Source organism: Lathamus discolor, chromosome 1, assembly GCF_037157495.1.
Source record: "Lathamus discolor isolate bLatDis1 chromosome 1, bLatDis1.hap1, whole genome shotgun sequence".
Lineage (NCBI taxonomy): Eukaryota > Metazoa > Chordata > Aves > Psittaciformes > Psittacidae > Lathamus > Lathamus discolor.
Genome location: NC_088884.1, coordinates 114,922,286 through 114,942,072, shown reverse-complemented (window position 1 = coordinate 114,942,072; position 19,787 = coordinate 114,922,286). Strand labels below are relative to the sequence as shown.

The window sequence follows — 19,787 nt, the reverse complement described above, 5'->3', positions numbered from 1 at the left end:
GCGTTTCGAGCATTGACACACCATCTTTATGTAAAGGGAACTGTGATTCATCAAACTGGGAGCCTTTTTATGGGTAGACTTCACTGTGCATTCAGAATTCGAGAGTGAATTATTTTCCCTCATCGTCTCAAAGGTTAAAGTCACAGGGATGGAGTTTGTGATTATTTCTGAACTGACTCCAGAATGACTGAACTCCTTGAACTCACCTGCTGAAAAGGCAGAAGTTTTACCTTCTGTGGCAAAGCAGTTCTGTTCAGCAGGGTTTTTGTTTCTAGGGGTCACTGTTGCTTTTAGTACTGAAACAAAACAAACCAAAAAAGCCAGGTTACTTATTTAAAAATACTGTTCTGAGAAAATGAATTAGATTTCATTTTCTTTTTTCAGAGATGATGTGTCCCTCCTGTCTCCCAACACCATTAGTTTACTGATCCTATTGCTGTAGACGTTGCCCAGTTTCCAAGTACTGTGTACTATCTATCTGATTTTTGCCCACACGTTTTTTTTTTTCTACACGCTAAAGAAGTAATAAAATTGGAGATTGTATAAATCGTTAAAATTAAGCAACAGAACGAGTGGTTGGCAAAAACCTGACTGAACACAATTTGTTCTGACAGGAGAAAATGCTTAGAGCCCCATTTAAATAAAGTGCAGACTTTTTTAAAAATCCAATTTTCTGGCAGTTAACAAGCTATTGAGGAAAAAGCCAGGCTGCCAAGTGGGTGCTGTGACTGGTGATGAGCATGGAAAACCCATGGTCATTTTTCTCCATCATGTAAGTCTAGGCTTTAAGAAAGGTCTGTCATATCCCATACCGATGTCCCTCTAGCATTCCTAGTGAGTGCTTACAATTCATCCAATTGTGAGGGGCTCTTGCTCTTTTTTTGCTTTGTTTTTTGGATAACGCCTGCCACGTCAAGGTCCTGGTCTGCGCTTAGTGCTTCTACCTGTTGTAGTAGCAGAAATAGTATAATAATTTAGAGCAAACACTATGAACTTGGTTGTTCTTCTCTGGAGGATGTGTTTCCAGCAGTCCATGTGGGTAATAGGTGCCCTGAGGCATCTCATATCAGTGCATGGCTTGATACTTCATCCCAGGATGCCTGTGAGACAAAAAAGATAGAGGAAGGCTGGATGTGGCTTCTTGTTCTTTATGCCTTCCTCTGTCCCTGTGAGCTGGTTAAGATGGGATGTATGGTATTACTGGTGTCCCCAGGTCTACTCTTGCAGTTTACAGAAAAACTAACCTGCTAATCAACTGCTGTAATGGCCAAGGTGGTGTCCCAGCTGGTGCTCCATAAAGCAGAAACCATTCTGTCTTCTGCCGGTCCTCTCTCAAGCCTGGAGACTTTGCAGCCTCTGGACCAAGTGTTCTTCCTGAAGGCTATGAAAATGCATACATTTTTTTCCCAGACTTTCCTTTTAAGTAGTGCTTTTCTGTGGCAGCGAAGAAAAAGGAGAGCTGTAATGAATTTTGCACTTGGTTAATAGATGTGTGCTTCCTTTCCCAGAGAGCTGTAACTGCTACAGGCTCACTAGAAATGCGCAGATTAATACTTCTGGGCTGTCTGAAACAAATATGTAGAAAATGCCTGGCAATAATGCTCTAGACTTTATTGTGGGAGGGTTTGTTTTCAACTGTATTATTTCTTACCAGAGCAAAGCATCCAAAGTTACTATTCCAGGAAAGTAAGCCACAAACTTATTACAAAATGTCACTTTATGCTAAACAGTAATGTTTGCCTTCTGTGCAAAACATTTATTCTAATGGGTACAAATATACCAAAACTAGGCATTAACCAAGGTTTTATTGATACTTTGACATTCAGCAAACGTTCTTTCTCCTGACCTGTTTGTACCTCTGACAGAGAAGTTTGCTTCAGGTTAAATGCTGCCAATCAAATTTTAAACCAAGGCAAAAATAAATTTAGTTCTAAATAAAGGCTTTGAGCCAACAAGCCAGGGGGCACAATCAAGTCTGTGCAAGCAAGCAGAATCCCATTGGCCTTGACAGAGCAAGAAGTGTAGGGTGAAGCTGTTGCCCCCATGAATCCACATGCAAAACTGGAGAAGGAGATTAGACCCTGGAGATACTTATTGCAGTCTGTATGAAGAGTTTGCTGAATTACAGTTTCTTCTTTACCTTTTCATGTACTTTTTTCCTAATTCGTCTCCCAGTGAGTTTCACTTTTCAAGGGACTGCAACCCAACCATAGGTATGAAGTTCTGTCATCAAAATATTGATGTTACAAAAGGTTGGTTTGTCTGAATTTTCATCTGAGATAGCTGAACATATTTAGCTGAACATCACAAAAACAGAATGCAGAAAATAGAGGCAATGGGTAATTGGATTGATTCCAGCTAGGGAGGGGAAACAAAGGGCTGTGTAACCTTACCTGGCTGTTCCTAGAGCTTGAGCAGCAAAATGCACAGAAAGAACTAACTCCACCCCCCCCCCCCCAATCTACTCAGTGTAAATAATTCACATGAACATACCATTCAGAATGCTCATGAAATCAGTTCACCCAACAATTTTGATTAACAGATTTGTTTTAGAAATTGTAATCAGTGTATGATTCAAGAAAGGGCTAAATTCCTTAAAATCAAATAAATTGTTCATAGGAAATCATTTGACCAGTTCTAGCAAGAGAAAACCAGGTTAAGGACCTTCACATAGTATTCTGCCGCCTGAAAACCCATAACAGAAATGCGTTTTCATTTTCTTAATGTAATTTGATAAGGAACTTTTCATCATTAGGTATTGTAATTCCATGTACTTTGTGATGCCATTACATATATTTACACAAATTAAGTTATTTGATGTAACTGCATTATTGTTCAGGATGCATTTTTAAAATGGGCAAAATAGAAAGCGACAATGCTAAAATGACATTACGAAATGTTACAGTAAAATTCCAATGTAATATAACTGTTGTTCAATCACTATCTGAGAGTATAAAAGAAAATAGATCAGGTTAAAATATTAAGGCTAATCTCTGTTGCTGGCTTTCACTGATATTATTCAAAAATAATGACACTGAAGCCACCATCTTGGAAGTCTAATAATGCATTACAGGGCTGCAAAAACGAAATTCTGTTTAAATGACAGAAGAAAAAAGCTGGGACTTCTGAAATGGCTTTGTGTAAATGGCACTGTATGTTTTTCTTCTTTAAATTGCCTAATATGAAAATGAATAATTATTTACAAAATAAATTATAATAGACCTTTCCTAATAGGTTTTGATTTCATCTTTGGACATACATTCATGCTGCAGTGGGCTTATGTCAGTCCTGCTCTGCAGTACCAAACTGGTAGTTTCCTCTGCACCTCCCAGGGATAGCGAAGCTAGTGATTTTAAAATCAAGTTTTGATCATTTCTGTCAGCCAGGATTGCAAAAAAGTTTGGGATTACATGGGGATTTCCTAGGGATTTAGATAGTGCACACTTGCTGCAATAAACTGCTTGAAATTTGCATACAAATCATGGCAAAAGCAAGAGAACTCAAGTTTGCATTTGTCCAGATTTTGCCAAGTGCTTGGGCCAGATGAAAAACCAAAAGTCATTACCTGTGGATTGAACTGGCAATACTGAAGAACAAGAGGGTGACATTTTAATGCCTTGTTATAACAGGGTTAGGCTGTCAAGGGTGAGAACTAGTGGGTTGTGTTGCAGCATCTATTTGAGTTTTTATTTTTGGACTTTTAGAAATAAGTGCTCTGTGGGCATGCTCCAGTCCTGTGAGAATGTATCAGGCTTCATTTATCCAAGATTTTTTGTAGTCATGAAAGCTTGTTAAATGTAGGATCAGTCCATCTGATATTGGGGTCTGCCATCCATGACATCCATGACAAATGCAAGGTCCTACAGCTGGGTCGGAGCAATCCCAGGCACAGCTACAGGTTGGGCAGAGAAGAGATTCAGAGCGGCCCTGCAGATAAGGACTTGGGGGTGCTGGTCAATGAGAAAATGAACATGAGCCGGCTTCAGTGTGCGCTCGCAGCCCAGAAAGCCAACCGTATCCTGGGCTGCATCAAAAGGAGCGTGACTAGCAGGTCAAAGGAGGTGATCCTGCCCCTCTACTCTGCTCTTGTGAGACCTCACCTGGAGTATTGTGTGCAGTTCTGGTGTCCTCAACATAAAAAGGACGTGGAACTGCTGGAACAAGTCCAGAGGAGGGCCACGAGGATGATCAGGGGACTGGAGCACCTCCCGTATGAAGCTAGGCTGAGGAAGTTGGGGCTGTTCAGCCTGGAGAAGAGAAGGCTGCGTGGAGACCTCATAGCAGCCTTCCAGTATCTGAAGGGGGCCTATAGGGATGCTGGGGAGGGACTGTTCATTAGGGACTGTAGTGACAGGACGAGGGGTAACGGGTTCAAACTTAAACAGGGGAAGTTTAGATTGGATATAAGGAGGAAATTCTTTCCTGTTAGGGTGGTGAGGCACTGGAATGGGTTGGCCAAGGAAGCTGTGAATGCTCCATCCCTGGCGATGTTCAAGGCCAGGTTGGATGAAGCCTTGGGTGGGATGGTTTAGTGTGAGGTGTCCCTGCCCATGGCAGGGGGGTTGGAACTAGATGATGTTGAGGTCCTTTCCAACCCTAACTATTCTATGATTCTATGATCCTTATGAGCGATATCTCTGCAATGCTGCCAAGTATGTTGACCTGATGCTACAACTGCCTGTAGCTTATGCTACGTCTGACTTTAGCATCAATTTACAGTTTGGCCATTGGCAAAGCTGGTACGGATACTAGAGACAGTAGATATAAACCTGTGCTTCCATATCTTCAGAAAAAAAATCTGACTTATTATTACTATGTAATGATGGTTATTAAAATTAATGTAGGCACATAGGTTCTAACTGTGTGAGTAGTGGTTGAGGTTCCTAACACCAAATTTATATATGTTGAAATTATTAGGCATGGGATTTTCAAGCAAAGTGTTAGGGAGTAATTTTGCTAGTTTTGGAGCGCTGATACGCTTTTTGCTCTTGTGAGCCCTAGCCTTGAGTCTTAATTGTGTTGAGCATGCAACAAACTTCCCCATTTTACTTAAAAATGTGTTAGCTACCCGTTTGGAATTTGGTGTGGATTGGGGTAGCCAGGAGTGTTTTCAGTCAAAGCTTCTCCAGAAATAACAAAAAAAACTCCACCAAGAGTGGCAGCCTCCCACAGGAAAATAAAAATTTCAGGGATTGTAGGCCAATGTTTCCTTCACACAGACTGATTGACTTTCTTGAGAGGCCATGGTTTGTTTTGGGATTGCGTGGAAAGGCTTCTTCACAGAGGCAGGAATGGCTTCACCCATTCTGTGTCCAGGGAAAGCAGGGAGCATCCGTGCTGCAGTGCTTTACTGAAATCCACATTGCGATGGCTGTGCATCCCCCTTTCCAACAGGCTTGCAGCACGGGAAGGAGGCACAGAAGGAGGGAGGTGAATGCTGAGCAAGTTGTAACTGCCCGTCTTGGCATTTCGCAGGTTCAAAGGACAATTGCAAAACAGATTCAGATGGTAAAGCAGATCGGAAAAGGTCGCTATGGAGAAGTCTGGATGGGAAAGTGGCGTGGCGAAAAGGTAGCTGTGAAAGTGTTTTTTACCACCGAGGAGGCCAGCTGGTTCAGAGAAACAGAAATCTACCAGACTGTCCTGATGAGGCATGAAAATATTCTTGGTGAGTGAAATTAAAGAGAATTATTTGATAACATATAGGTTTCTTGAGTTTTAATAGTTTTGTATTTTCTGTTGTCTGATGCCCTTTCCTATGTGCTTTGTTACCTGCTGTGCTCCGCAATTATCCACCCAGTACTTTCCAAAAGAAAGATGTTTCAAGGATTACTGACACATAAATAAAAGTTAAAAAAGAGTGGGCTTGGGGGACTGATACTGCATCACCACACGTCTGTTTCTGCCACCTGTAGTTCCATATCTGGGCTTTCTGAAAGTATGTTAAAGGCTAGAGGTGTATGGAAGCAAGATGAAATAATTTAAATATGTTATTAAAATAAAACCATTGAAGTGTCTTGTCAGTTGAGAGTTCTGAGCAACCAAAAAAAGCCCTGAGAAGTATTATACATTGAAATCTTTTTTTCTGCAGGATTCATTGCCGCAGACATTAAAGGTACAGGATCTTGGACCCAGCTGTATCTCATCACTGACTACCATGAGAATGGCTCACTTTATGATTATCTAAAATCCACTACCTTGGACACAAAAGCTATGCTAAAACTGGCTTACTCCTCAGTTAGTGGCTTGTGCCACCTTCACACTGAGATCTTCAGTACTCAAGGCAAACCTGCTATTGCTCACCGTGACCTAAAAAGTAAGAATATCCTGGTGAAAAAGAACGGCACCTGCTGTATAGCAGATTTGGGCTTGGCTGTTAAGTTTATCAGGTGAGTAGAAGTGCAGAGGGCAAGGCAAAGTTGGTAAATCAAAGGCAAACTCTGGTTTTGTTCATGACTGAGGAAGTGTGTACATGTGAATAAAGCACCTGCAGTGTGCTCATGTCTGTGTGTCAGGAAGGCTACCTGTGTGGGTGAGAGTGCGACATAAACACATAATGTGGGTGTATAAATAGTTGCTTTTTAACTGTCAAGCACATTAGTTGCATTTGCATAAAGGTTCCATTTTCATCACTTCGCTCTCAATAACAAACCTGAGCATTGCTGCCACACGCTAAAAGGGTGTGACAGCACTGACAGGTTGAAGTCACGTCAGTAAACTTGTCACTGAAGCTTTCAGTTTGTCTGATCCCAAGATAATACATTCACAAGTTACATAGCATAATACTAATCATTTGCACAAGTTACTAATTGGGCTTTATTGAAAAGCACCCCATTTGGACCGCCTTTTGTTTCATTTCCTACAAATCAAATTGCCGAAGCACAGATTTGATTTTTGAAATGGCTTTTAAATTTGATTTAAAAAAAAATAAATTAGTTGTGTGTTTAAACAACTTAGAGCAGACAAGTAGGACAGGTTACTCCTGGGATTCATAAAAGAGTCACTGCTGTCTGACAGCTCCATTGAAAAGGAGCTTGAGCTCTCAGCAGTGGTAGAGATGTGTTCAAAGTGTCTGATCTTCCTGTGTACAGAGATGTGACCATACCCAAAGGTTGCAGTTTCAGAGGTCAGCTTTGAAACCGTGTGCTCCCTGAAGTATCAAAAAAAAAAAAAAAAAGTAAGAATTCTGTACAAATCTTGAACTGAAATTGTTCAGAGGGTGAGGAAAGGCAGTTTTTATGTTCTCTTCTCACTGTTCACATATCTACCTGATTTCTTGGTGAGGCTTTTCCCTTACGAACCTAACCTTTCTTTAGGAGATGAGGAAAGAATATTTTTACATTAAGGAGCGGGGTCCTAGAACACAGCAACTTGGAAATGCACTATTTGCTGTAAAAGCTTCAGGGAAGACATTCACGCTTTGTGGGTATTCCTTGCCTGATAAGTATAGAGGCAGCATGCTGCTTAGGTATGAACCGAGCTAGGAGCTACCGAGTGTTGCTGTAAAAGAAGGTGAAATATGTATTTGTCATAGTCCAAATGGAATTTACATTACATACTTGACTTGTTTTCATGCTGAATCCTTCCCTAGGCAGCATTTCTCAGGCAATGATGAGGACAGAAAAAAGTAGTTGAAAGGGGTGTGCTCTGCTGAAGCTAATGAGTTAAGTTCTCTGCATTTCTCATTTTATTTGAGATGTTGCAAGGCACTGCAGGTCACTAAATTTATGTTACATTCTTGGAGGTATGCAGAAATACCACCGGCATATGTATGATTTAATGACTGTGTAGGTGACCTCAGGCTCAGCTTTTTTTGTCATTTTCATAATGGTGAAAAAAAAAATTGCTCTAGGTGAAAAAAATTACAGAAGAAGTTGTGTAATTATCCTGCAAGATTTCAGTGTATCCATCACATTTAAAATGCATACGTTTTGAATGTGGAGAAAAGAACAGAGACCTTTTTAAGCTAACCACAATATATACCATATTGAACTTCTAAAAACGTTAAAACTGATACAACTGCATCTGAGTTAATAAGAAAAAAAAATTAGTAAATCCAGTCACGTAATTAATGGGAATTTTCTTCCCATTAGGTATACATTGTATTTTCTGGTAAATGTGTGGGGTATAACACATTTGCTTAGATTTTTTTACACGTTTATATCTATTTTCTTATCTTGATGTGTAAAGGTTGGGAGAGATCAAACATAATGCATGCACAAAAAATGGTTATACTTCTCTTCCCTGCAGATCTGATTTGCTATAGCTTAGTGATCCTGCCCCAGCTATTAAGTGTCCTCAATTAATTGCTAAGACTAAAGCATTAGGTGGTGGAGTATGCTAAGAAAATAGCATTTGATGAAGATGTGATTGTTATCACCAGCATTAGAGCTCAGGCTAATACTAATGAAATCTCAGAAACTGGTTCTGCATTTGAATGCTTAACATAGCCTCAGGTGGGTCAGCCTTTTAAGGAGGGTTGCCTTTACGCTAAGAGGCTTTCCTTGTAAGAATGGTTCCATTAAGATTGTGCGTTACTTTTGACCTTATTCGAGAGTAGCTATGGTGTGAATTTACTACTTCTCCCATCTAAGTTGCTTTCTTTTCAAGCCACTTTATCACATATTTAATGCCCTTTCCCCCCCTTCTTTTTCTTTTAGTGATACAAACGAGGTGGACATACCTCCCAACACCCGTGTAGGAACAAAACGCTATATGCCTCCTGAGGTGCTGGATGAAAGCTTGAATAGAAACCATTTTCAGTCGTACATCATGGCTGATATGTACAGTTTTGGACTCATCCTTTGGGAAATAGCAAGGAGATGTGTTTCAGGAGGTAAAGAGCTGAGAGATCACTTTTAATTGTATCAGCGAACCCCATTTATAACCCAAGTCTTCTTTTTCACTGGGTAGTTGTTTTTACTGTAATGAGCAAAAGTGGATAAACCATACAGGTAACTCTCTTAGTACCTGTTCTCTTGTTGAACCTTATTTTAAAGCATCAGTCAGTGCTACTTTGACAGCAGAGATTTAGACTGTGTTTTAATGGCTCATTTGAAGGCAGCCGATGCCTGCACTGAAGAAGGAATACAGAATTCATTTGGGGGCCTTTCCAGTGGTAACACATTTTGCTGGACTGAGGGTATTAGCCATTTTAGAAGAAAGAAAAGAGTGATTTCTTTGTTTTGTTAGAGTTAATTAGAAGGCGGAGGACAAACAATTTTGGGGGATGCTGTGCCATTATTTAAAATAAATAATATGTTTATAAGACAAAGAGAAATAAAAAAAAGAGGGGGAAGTGGCACTCATTACACTGTTGTCATATCAGTGATTTCCTTCTGATATCAGGCATTCAAGTGTGAGGACAGCAAAGATAAAGCGATGCAGTCAGCTGCAGATTTAGGGCATAGATTCATCCTTGTATGCATAGGCTATGTGTGCTTTCTGCACGTAAAGTTCAGTGTAGTGCAGAAGTGATGGGTGTTATTACCTCTGTTTTGCCACCAAGGAAAGTTAAATGCAGAGAAATGACTTGGCAGCGGTCACATTGCCACATTGGTGGCAAGTAAGAGGAAAGCACGTCTCTCTCGGGTCTACACGACCCTCACCAGACTTTATGGGTCTTTAAAGCCCGCAGTATTGTGCTGAATGCTCACTCCGTCACTCCCTAGAGAAGCTGAATTTCGCTGATGAGCAACAAGATCCCTGTTTACAAACTGGTTAAAGTGTATTGCAATTATGTAACGTAAAATCTGTAATGTTGTTGTCTTTGTTGTTGTGCACCACATGTTCTTGCCAAGTTCTGAAAAGGCACGGAAATGCCCTTTAACATACACCAGTTCCACTGGTAAAAAGGAGACCTAATTCAAGATTATTTCACAGCCAGATTACTCTGATAGAGGCCCTATGCTAATAGTACTTCCTGTGATAACTTACTGAAGATCGCTGGATGGGACAGTAGTGGTAGAAACTGTCTCACTTGGCAAGTAATCGCGCTTTCAGATTAGGATACTTGCCCAGTCTTTACGTGGCAATGATTACATTGGAATTTGACTGTGGAATAACTTCTAGGGCAGGGAAGTCCTTTTAAGAAGTACATCTAATTGTTAACCAGTATGACCAATCTGTCATAAAATGAGAGGGGAAGAGTGTAGTGGAAGGTATCTTTTGCAAATGACAGGCAACTAATTACTTCTTTCAGGAATAGTTGAGGAATACCAGCTTCCGTACCATGACCTTGTGCCCACCGACCCCTCGTATGAGGACATGCGGGAGATTGTGTGTATCAAGAGACTGCGCCCTTCATTTCCCAACAGATGGAGCAGTGATGAGGTACTGTCGCTTTAAAGTACAGCCTCTGTTTTCAAGCAGAGCGAGTGAGTGAGGTTGACCCAATTCTGCATCATTTTGACTGAGGAGGAGCTTTACCACTGGTGCCAACACCAGTCACACTGTAACATGGCTTGGGAAGGAGCATGACCTTCTCAGATATCCCCACGGAAGGTTTCAGAGCCCCAGGGGCCATAACCTACAATAGTTGCAAGTGTGTTCCTCATGTGCTATTTACCAGATCCCACAGCAATAGCAGCTGTGCTCAGACCTTCTTGGACTCTCTGTTTACCTCTTGCACTCATTTTGCTTTCTGCTTCCTGCATTAATAGCATTAAATCAGTGCCTAGCCAAGAAACTTGAAAGAGAAGCTGTTTTGTATTATATAGTACAATTGCAGCATACTTGGTGTATTGGCAGCTACTTCGGTGTATGCTGACATGTGGGCTTTGATCCCAACCTTTTTCCTTTTATAAGAAGGAAATATCTCCTCTCTCTTTGACATGAACTGAGCATACAGCTTTCTGTGATCACTGCGTGCAGTCTTGGAAACACAATTTTACCATGATTTTATGCTAACATGATTGCAAGATACTAGCAGTAGTACAACCACAGTAGCTGAGCTGCACTGATCATTCACTCCTTTACATCTGAAAGAAAACAGTGCTCATGTCCCTCTTGGTATTTTAGCAGAGGGCTACAGATGTGGCTTTTCAGAGGAGACGTAGGATCCAGAAAATACTTTACAGAATAAAACCAGGAGGTGAGATGGCTGGGAAGGAAATCTGAGCTCTCCTGCTGAGCATCTGTAACAAAGCAAAGTTGTGCTTATGGGGTCGGAGACGAACAGTTGAGTTACCGCAGGCAAACCTGCTCTTGAGATACTACGGGGAAGAGGTCATTAATCATGTTAATTGGTACAGTTTAATGAGGTAAAGTTTTCTACAGTCACAGAAGGCTAGCTGCCATTTGGGAATAGCAGTGTGTAGATGAATATACTGCAGGTAGATGAGAGATTTAGGTGGCATGAGATACAGGCAATTCAGGAACGGGGTGGGTGGTGGGGGGGGAACCAAAACAACCTCTCTGGGACACTGGAGGACTTGTGCAACTGGGCAGGAGCCATGGGTGCATGCTCAAGCTGGGCTGTACCCCAGGGGCTGGTCGCTGGCTGAGGAAAATTAATTCCACTGTTTGTACAGCAGAGGGCTCACTGTACAGAGCCACGCTTGTGAAGGTCAGGCTGCACAGGTTTGGGGAAGGAGAAGTAAGAAAAGTGCTCTTCTGGAGCATATATCCAAGTCTAGACTATAATTTGTCATAAATTATAAGAGGAATTGGCATGTTTGGAGAACTCTCAATATACAGACAGCAAAAGCTCTTGAAAAGCAATACGAGCCAGCATGTTGTCTGGTTTTTTGGCTGCCCTTGGAAAAGACCTTTTCCCTTCAGTTTTTTGCATTGCTGCCAACTGCAGTCTGCTTTTCCACTGACCCAGGTGGGACTTTCTCTCCCATTTCTCTCCTCAGTGCCTACGGCAGATGGGGAAGCTGATGATGGAGTGCTGGGCTCACAATCCTGCCTCCCGGCTGACAGCCCTGCGAGTCAAGAAGACCCTTGCAAAAATGTCAGAGTCTCAGGACATTAAACTCTGACTTGGCCAGAGGCTGCTCTCATGAAGGCCCATGGAAAAGGACTTTCTCGTGCAGGCAGAAGAGCAATCGACAGTCCTCAGTAATAAGTACCATCAATACAGTCATGCTTAAGAGCAGCTGTAAGTTTGTTTAACAGCTTTTAGAGAGACTATCCTTTGCAAAAAAAATCAGCTGAATTTTGACATAGAAGATCAGAAGAGGCTTGTCTGCCCTTGTTTACATGGGGAAATACAGTTTTAGTAACTGGTTTAAGATTATGCATGTTGCTTTCCGTGAAAGCCACTTATTATTTTATTATTATTATTGTTATTATTATTATTTTGATTGTTTAAAAAAGATACTGCTTTAAATTTTATGAAAATAAAACTTTTGGTTAGAAGTAAAAAAAAAAGATGTATATTATTACGTTACAAAAAAAAAAAAAGGAAGAAACTGCTGAAAATGAAAGCAAAGCAACTTCTTCATTTCTAAAGAGACTATTGCACTCCAGCTTTTAACAAAACAGGCAGGTGCGCCTATGCAGTTCAGAGGAGCTGTAATGGAAGTTGTCTTAGAAGTCACCTACATGCAGAGATGACTTTCCATAGCCCTTCTGGTGTGAGTAGTTCTCACAGTATAGACATGAAGCCCAATTGCATTCCTGCCGTGGTCAGAGCACAGGCAGCCAGGTTCCTATGGGTGGCTTGTCCCAGGGGAGACTGTACTTCATTTGAGATAATCTGGAGCTGTATGAATACGTTTTGGTGTGACTTGTTTGAAGAAGCTCTTCATGTTTCCAGGCAATCTGATGGGTATGGTACTAGGGCGATAAGCAAGTGCCCCTTTTCTTGGCTTTCTTTTTTCTATCTTTCCTTCCACTGCAAAATAAAATGCTTGTGTGTGAGTGGAAATGAAGTACACATTTGGATCTGCTGGTGAATTTGAAACTGCTGTCATGTACATACACAACCACTAGGTGAGAGGGAGTTCTTGCGAGAAAAAATTACTAACTTGCTCTTTTGACTGCGTGGAAGTAAGGTATCCATCTGTAACCACAGCTGGAAAGAAACATTTGTGTTTCCTTCTTTAAGGGAAAGTGAAAACCCCCAAAATTGGGAATTTTGGCAATCATTTTTCTTTAAGCAAGAATACCTGGTGCTTCCTGACTGCAGTAGGAAGTCCACAGGGAAGGAGTATGGGACTCGGGTGGGTGGTGAAGGCTGGGCACTGTAGCCGACAGCAGGCAAGAACCTGCAGTGCTTCTCCGGCTGCAGGGAGAGGCACCACAAAATGAACCATTTGCCTCAAGCTTCATTTGCCTTACTTTTTCATGCGGCATCCCAGAAGCCTCCATACCTCTGGGAGGCAACATTAGGGCTGCATACCATCATGGTTCCCAGCAAGATGAGCTTTTAGAGGAGAAGAGCAAAGGGAGATGTGTTGATGGTCTCTCTCTATTCCTCCTTTCTGGGGCTGCAGCAATTGCTGCAATGTTCATGCCACAGAAGGGGAAATTAGAGGTGGAATATGTCCTATGAAGTACTTTCTTCGGAAGGGCCTCTGTTCTTCACCAGATTATGAAAGCTGAGATGTACAGGAGTTACCGGTTTACCCTTCTTTACCCTTGGTTTGTTTTTTAAAGTTTTTGCCTATGTCTTCTTTCACTAGATAATGTTCAGTTTAATCTTGAAGTAAGTCCTTACAAAAATGCTGCTTTGATTATGCTAAGCCTGCTTCTGAATTGAAATAATTGCCATGCTGGATTTAGCCTCAGCATTTCTGTAATGCTTCTTTTTTCCCATTTTGGACAAAACTGATTTGTGGTAGGTAGGTCTATAATTGGGGTTTAACTTCACAACTCCCTGAAGGCATTTCTAGCTGGAAAAATTTCCATTTTATAGTTTCAAGCTAACAGAAAAATGCACAGGTTCAAGAGACTCAGCAAGAGCTCCATGATTATAGCTATTAAAAATTTTAATCAGGGGATTTTTGTTAATTAGAATGTTTTTACCACAGTGCAGTTTTGCTGCCTGTACCCAAAAAATACTGAGGAATACAAAAGCAAATCTCCGAGAGCTAATAGTACACCAAACCGTGGCTCCAAGGGGGCGATGCTGGTTTCCCCTGTCCTTAAAAAGCAGTGTGCTTACTTGTCTGAGAGCAGAGTTTGCTCCTTTCCTTGCCTGCCTTGGCTTGATGATTGCGGCCCAAAATGAGAACAGCCTAGCATCTCTTCACCTTTTCATCTTACTGAATTGAGCCACAGGGTTTCTATTCTCACTCCTTTCACCTTCATGCCCTTTCATAATAACAGCACAGCCCCAAGGAACTGGGGTTTTTCAGCTCTGACAAAGCAGATGGGACTTTGGTTGGAGGCAGGCTCAGTTGATCCCACCTCCGAGCCTGGTCCCTGCAGGTCCTGGGTAAGTGGTTGTGCAGGAGAGATGCCTCTTCCCTTCTGTGTTTAGGTGTATTTCATGTCTGCTTTCCTCAAATACATTTTTATTATCATTATTATGGCTTTCCCAAAAACTGTTTTGGAAGGTGCTTTGCTGGCTAGTGGACACGGGGCATCTGCCATCAGTGTGTGTTGTGAGAGAAGGGGCCATTCACTGGTTTTCTGAACAAGTCTTACCTTTTTCGGTCCAAAAGAAAGGGATCTAAGATACTGGTTGATAGGTTACATAAAGTATGTATGTTAAATGTTCGAGTTTATGTGGTTTATATATATATATATACAAATATATATATATTCAGTTGGGAGTCTGGAATAACTCCAGTGTGTGGATTAAGAGTAAACTATTACAGATGATAAAGCACTAAATAAAATATAGTATTTATTTATGAAAATGCATAAATGACAAATTGCTGCAACGGTGCTGTATAGGAAAACAAAGAGAGTGATATATATGTGAGGAGACACACTCTGAGAAAGCAAAAGGTCTGTGGTTGTTTAACTAGTGCCTACCCGTTTTCTCCCAGGACTTGAAAGGCCAGATTTTACCCTCAAGTCTACCCACTTGTAATCAGTGCTATTGCAAAGGGATATTCCTATGGCCAGAAAACAGCCTTAAGGCAAGCATAGAAGTCATTCTAGCACTGTGACATTCAAGTTACCAGCTGCATGGTTGACTTCCTGCTACACTTACTGAGTACATTGTGTTTTTAGCAAGTACAGTGACTACAGGTTAGTATATTTATTTTGCCAGGTGTAGCCTTTTAATGTCACTTCCAGATTTTGGTAGTTTCACAGTTCACATCGATGAAGGCTTGGAAGTCAGTGGTGAAGATGATTCAGTGCCCAAAAGTCTGGAAATCCAGCTTTGAAATGTAAATCACTGAAGGAAGTTTAGTTTAGTGAGTTATTGATACAAATAAGATGGCAGAGGTAAGTGGGAGAAGAGGAAAACAGACTCACCCACAAAAAAGGAAGAAAGCTGCCATCTAACAACTGCTATCCTTTCTCTAGCACAAAGTTATTTCTGTTAAAGAAAAGGTTGACAATGTAAAGACTAAAAAACTAATTTGTGTTCTTTTTTGAGAACCAGTGCCTTATTAAAGCTGTAAATACTGTAATTAGAAAACCTGGGGAACAAACTGTGTTACGTTGTATTTGTTCAAACTATGTGTATATGGTTGTTTTAACATTCCCCCCAAATAAAATTGTTTCCATGTCGCCATGAACAAGGTTGGTTTTACTTCTGTTTACTTCTCATGTGCTTGAAAAGCACCACCTTTGGGTTCAATTTCCCTGGCTAGATTGTTTTGACCATGCCTCATTTTATGTATTTATTTTAAATAGGATTTTTCCTCTGAGCAAATAAGTAAACCAACAAGATGTTGCATATGTTTTCACTGGCATATAAAAGCATCACCCGTTTTCACAACTCAGTGAAGAGAGAAATAGTAATTAAAATAGTGTTATCGCTAATGGAGCAGTCACTCACATTTTGTGGCTGATTATGTAAATCTATAGAAATTTAGCATTCGCATAATATTTTTGTGAGGCCCTCTCTTCCTTTTTTTCCCCCCACATATTTATGAATCGTGACTATTTTTAACAGCATAAGAGGTTATCTGTGCACAAAGCTGTATTTTCTAGCCATGTGCTTCAGGGGAAAAGAAGTTGCAGCCTACATACATTGTGTCAGCGGAAATGTGGTGCTGCTTAGTACTGAGAGATGTTGGAGCATATGCATCTTGACATATAGGGAGATATTTGTGTGTATTTGTATGTACAGCCTGAGCTCTCCTTTTGTTCCGCACTGCTGTGTTGCAGCATGCAGCATTCAGCTCAGCGTTTCCCAACATGTAATCACCTTGCCAGTTACATCCACAGTAAGTGTGTAAACGGCATTCGTCCCTTGAGCGAATCACCCTAGTGCTAACACAGACCCTGCAGCCCTCCTGCTTTGCCCCAGGCCACCTGTCATCAGCGGCAGAGCTTTGCAGTTATTCTGCAGCATTTCCACAGTCCCTTGGCCAGGCCAAGTCTAGGTGGGAAAGCCCCGTGCTTGCTGCACGTTGGCCCTGGCATGTCCCTATATCCTGTAGTTTTGGGCTGCTTCTGCCCCTCCTTGGCTGCACAGTGCTGAAGGTGAGGCGTTGCTCCAGCACAGCCCATCTGGGCTGCCCCTTCCCTAGCATGCTGCTGAGATAGATAGGTGTTTCTGTAGCTGCCCTCTGTTTCTCCTATCCTGCTAGCTTTTCCCACCAACTTTCTAGATAGGGCTTTGTGGGGCAGTCTTAGGCTCTCTTCTCATTTTCTTTCCTCTCCACCTTGCTAGGTCCAAGATTAATACTTAGCCTTGGGCTCAGCTACCTGTGTCTTCTGCAGTTGCAGGTGACAGTAGGATTGTTTTGCTTCCATTTAAGTTTGGCAGAGTCATGCTACTGTCCCGTGCCAAAGCCAGAGCTCTGCTTCCCTGTGAAGCATGCCAAACAGTACCTTTCCCTGCTTAGGAAGGAGACCTGCAGTCCCACCTTCAGAGCAAACAGTTCCAGGAGTCACAGAACAGCTAGAGGTGAGGTACATGGAGGAAAAGTCCTTGAAGATAGCAAGTCCAGATGAGGACCATGAAAGTGATCAGAGGGCTGGAGCACCTCTCTGTGGAGGCAGGCTGAGAGCTGGGCTTGTTCAACCTGGAGAAGAGAAGGCTCTGGAGAGACCTTAGAGCAGCTTCCAGTGCGTAAAGGGGGCCTGCAAGAAAGCTGGAGAGGGGCTTTTCACCAGGGCATGCGGTGACAGGACAAGGGGGAATGGCTTCAAACTGAAAGAAAGAGGGTAGATTTAAGTCAGTTATAGGGAAGAAGCTACCGTGGTGAGGCACTGGCACACATTGCCCAGAGAAGCTATGGATGCCTCATCCCTGGAAACGTTCAAGGCCATGATGGGGGTTTGAGCAACCTGGTCTAGTGAGTGGAAGGCAAGAACTAGATGATTTGTAAGGTTCCTTCCAACCCAAACCATTCTTTGATTCTATGACAGGAGGGAACTGCTTGGCCAGTACAAGGCTGCAGGCTATAGCTGATGCAACCCACGGGGCTGTCAGAAACTAAAGGAAAACTTTGAGTTTGGCAATACATGTAGACAGGGTGAAAATAGTGTGATGGACAGAAAGAGCTTGTCTCCTGTGAAAGCTAAAAGTATGCAAAGAGAAAGGCAGCCAGACACCCGGAAATCTAAAAGCAGTGACTTGTGTCCAAAGTGAGCATCTTAATTTTGCAGAAACTAGCCCTGCCTGCAGCTCAGCTCTCTTTAACAGTGGCATCATATGATGGCCAAAGTTAGCACTGAAGAAGTTATGATGCCATGTGTCCCTTGGGATGCAGCTCTTCATGTCATAGCTCCAAGTCCTCTTCATATATAATCTACCTCTTCTTATTATAGAAAAGATGACAACAGTGACATCTGAAAAACAATGAATAGTTCTCCCTCCCATGTTGCCAAAGGTGCAGTGGCTTTTGCATAGAGTAAACCTGCCACTGGCGCTTGGCCGTAGCTCTGCGCCATACTCAGTGTATTTGATTAAGCCCAGTATTCCATCTGGTCTCAGAGCATCAGGTATTGGCTCAGTTAGCTGCCAGTCCTGCCAGACCCAGTTCCATTCCTATAGCTGCAAGGGACAGCCACATGAGCTGGTGCTGCAGGGCCACCCATGCCTGCACTCTTGCAAAGAATCTTTTGAGTAGATTTATAAAGAACCTAAATAAAGGCTTCTTTTTCCTTCACAGCTTCCAGGAACTAAACAATTGAACACAAGGTAGTGGTGTATTTTTTTTTTTCAGTTGCTTATAAATATAATTTATTACCTGTTTAAAAATTCTTTCTTACACTTTGTACATGTCAGGCTGACAGAATAAATGCAGGCATTTACAAACAGAGGGAAAGAGAAAAAGGGGAGGGGGGGGCGGTAAGAGGCACACTCAGAACTAGTAAACCACACCTCCACTATACAGCAATACAAATAATGCAATGGCTAGCACTTCTCTGGTAGTAAGTCGGTCGTTAGAAAAGGAATTGCATAGAAGATACAACAATAGGGAAATCAAAATAAAACCAGTTCTCCAGATCTGAATAGCAAAGAAAACAAATCCCATGAACCCTGGTATAGCTGAGACATGGGAAGCAGAGGGAGAAACGCAATACACCCTCTTTCTTGGCCCAGGCTGCACAGACATTTCATTTCCTATAGGCCCGCCTTCTTTGCTTTGGAAAGGTACCAAAGGTACCATCTTACATTTTTATTATTATTATTATTATTCAACATTTACAGACAGAAAATGTGTTAGCAAAAAAGTCTACCACACAGATGTGCCAAAACGGTAATGCCATAACTTCTCTGTCTTGGCTGTGTCACGCATCCTTTTTCAAGGTAGGTTATTGGCTCATGGCTCAGGGGTGTATTTGCAAGGTGCCTTACAAGATCTATGGGAGATGAGTGTTTTGCTGCTTATTCTGCCTAGTTTTGTTTACTTTCCAGACTGATTTTGCTTTCTATTCATGTTGTTTGAGCTCCCAAATTTACTTGCAATCCATAGCAAGAGCCAGCTGGCAGCAGCCAAAGAGGATCTTTGGGCCACACGAGCTTTTCTCATCTAGGGCTATTGTCCCACCAGCTGCAACTGGCAGCTGGAGGCCAGAGTGCCAGTAGTTGGAGACCCACCTCACCACTGAGGGGTGGCCCTGCCTGATTACATCCCGCTTCTTCACAGGCATCCAGAAGTTACTCGCATGCCACAGCATGGGATGCTTTGCGAGACAAGGCCAGGCCCAGGGTACAGCAAACATAGCAATTAATCTCTTTGTAAGCAGTCAAGGAGACTGAACCACTATTAAATACATTTAACCAACATCACAGAAAATGTGAAATACCTATTTGGTGATAGAGGCTTGTGGGAACTCTGGATTATCGCTGCTTTTTTGTACAGGCAGAGCTTATCAAAGGACTTTCAGATAAAGGGATTTTCAGATTTCAGGGAGCAGGTGTCAAGCTTAAAGAACAAGTAAGTAAATAAACTAAATGCAGCTATTTCAATCGAGGAGCTTGACCTACCAAACTTGAGAGTTTATTTATGTGGCTTTGGTTCAAGTCCAATTCTAGTGCCTTGCCAGGTTTTATTCTGTTGGCTCTCGCGGTACTGCCTATTTGACCTTGCAGTGATGATACAGCACTGAATTTTGACCTTCACCTTCACAAGCAGAAGTTGGTCATAAGAGGATACCCACAACTAACATCACAGTTAAAAGCATCCAGCAGTAGGTTTCCTTTGTTTTCGTCTCTGTATGTGTGTATATACACACTTCACATTTCTGTTAAATTC

At 41.9% G+C, this 19,787-nt stretch overlaps 1 protein-coding gene across 8 annotated transcripts in view; it reads left to right on the top strand.

The window, feature by feature from the left end:
• BMPR1B (bone morphogenetic protein receptor type 1B) overlaps positions 1 to 13,082 on the top strand; it is a 246,114-nt gene extending 233,032 nt beyond the window's left edge. For all 8 annotated transcript variants that reach the window (XM_065691639.1, XM_065691631.1, XM_065691656.1 and 5 more), the window contains 5 exons: positions 5,476 to 5,668; positions 6,092 to 6,389; positions 8,661 to 8,836; positions 10,202 to 10,332; positions 11,859 to 13,082. In XM_065691639.1, coding sequence (XP_065547711.1) covers positions 5,476 to 5,668; positions 6,092 to 6,389; positions 8,661 to 8,836; positions 10,202 to 10,332; positions 11,859 to 11,984 — 924 coding nt within the window. In that variant the 3' untranslated portion in view covers positions 11,985 to 13,082. The remainder of the gene's footprint in view (positions 1 to 5,475; positions 5,669 to 6,091; positions 6,390 to 8,660; positions 8,837 to 10,201; positions 10,333 to 11,858) is intronic.
• The last annotated feature ends 6,705 nt before the right edge of the window (positions 13,083 to 19,787 follow it).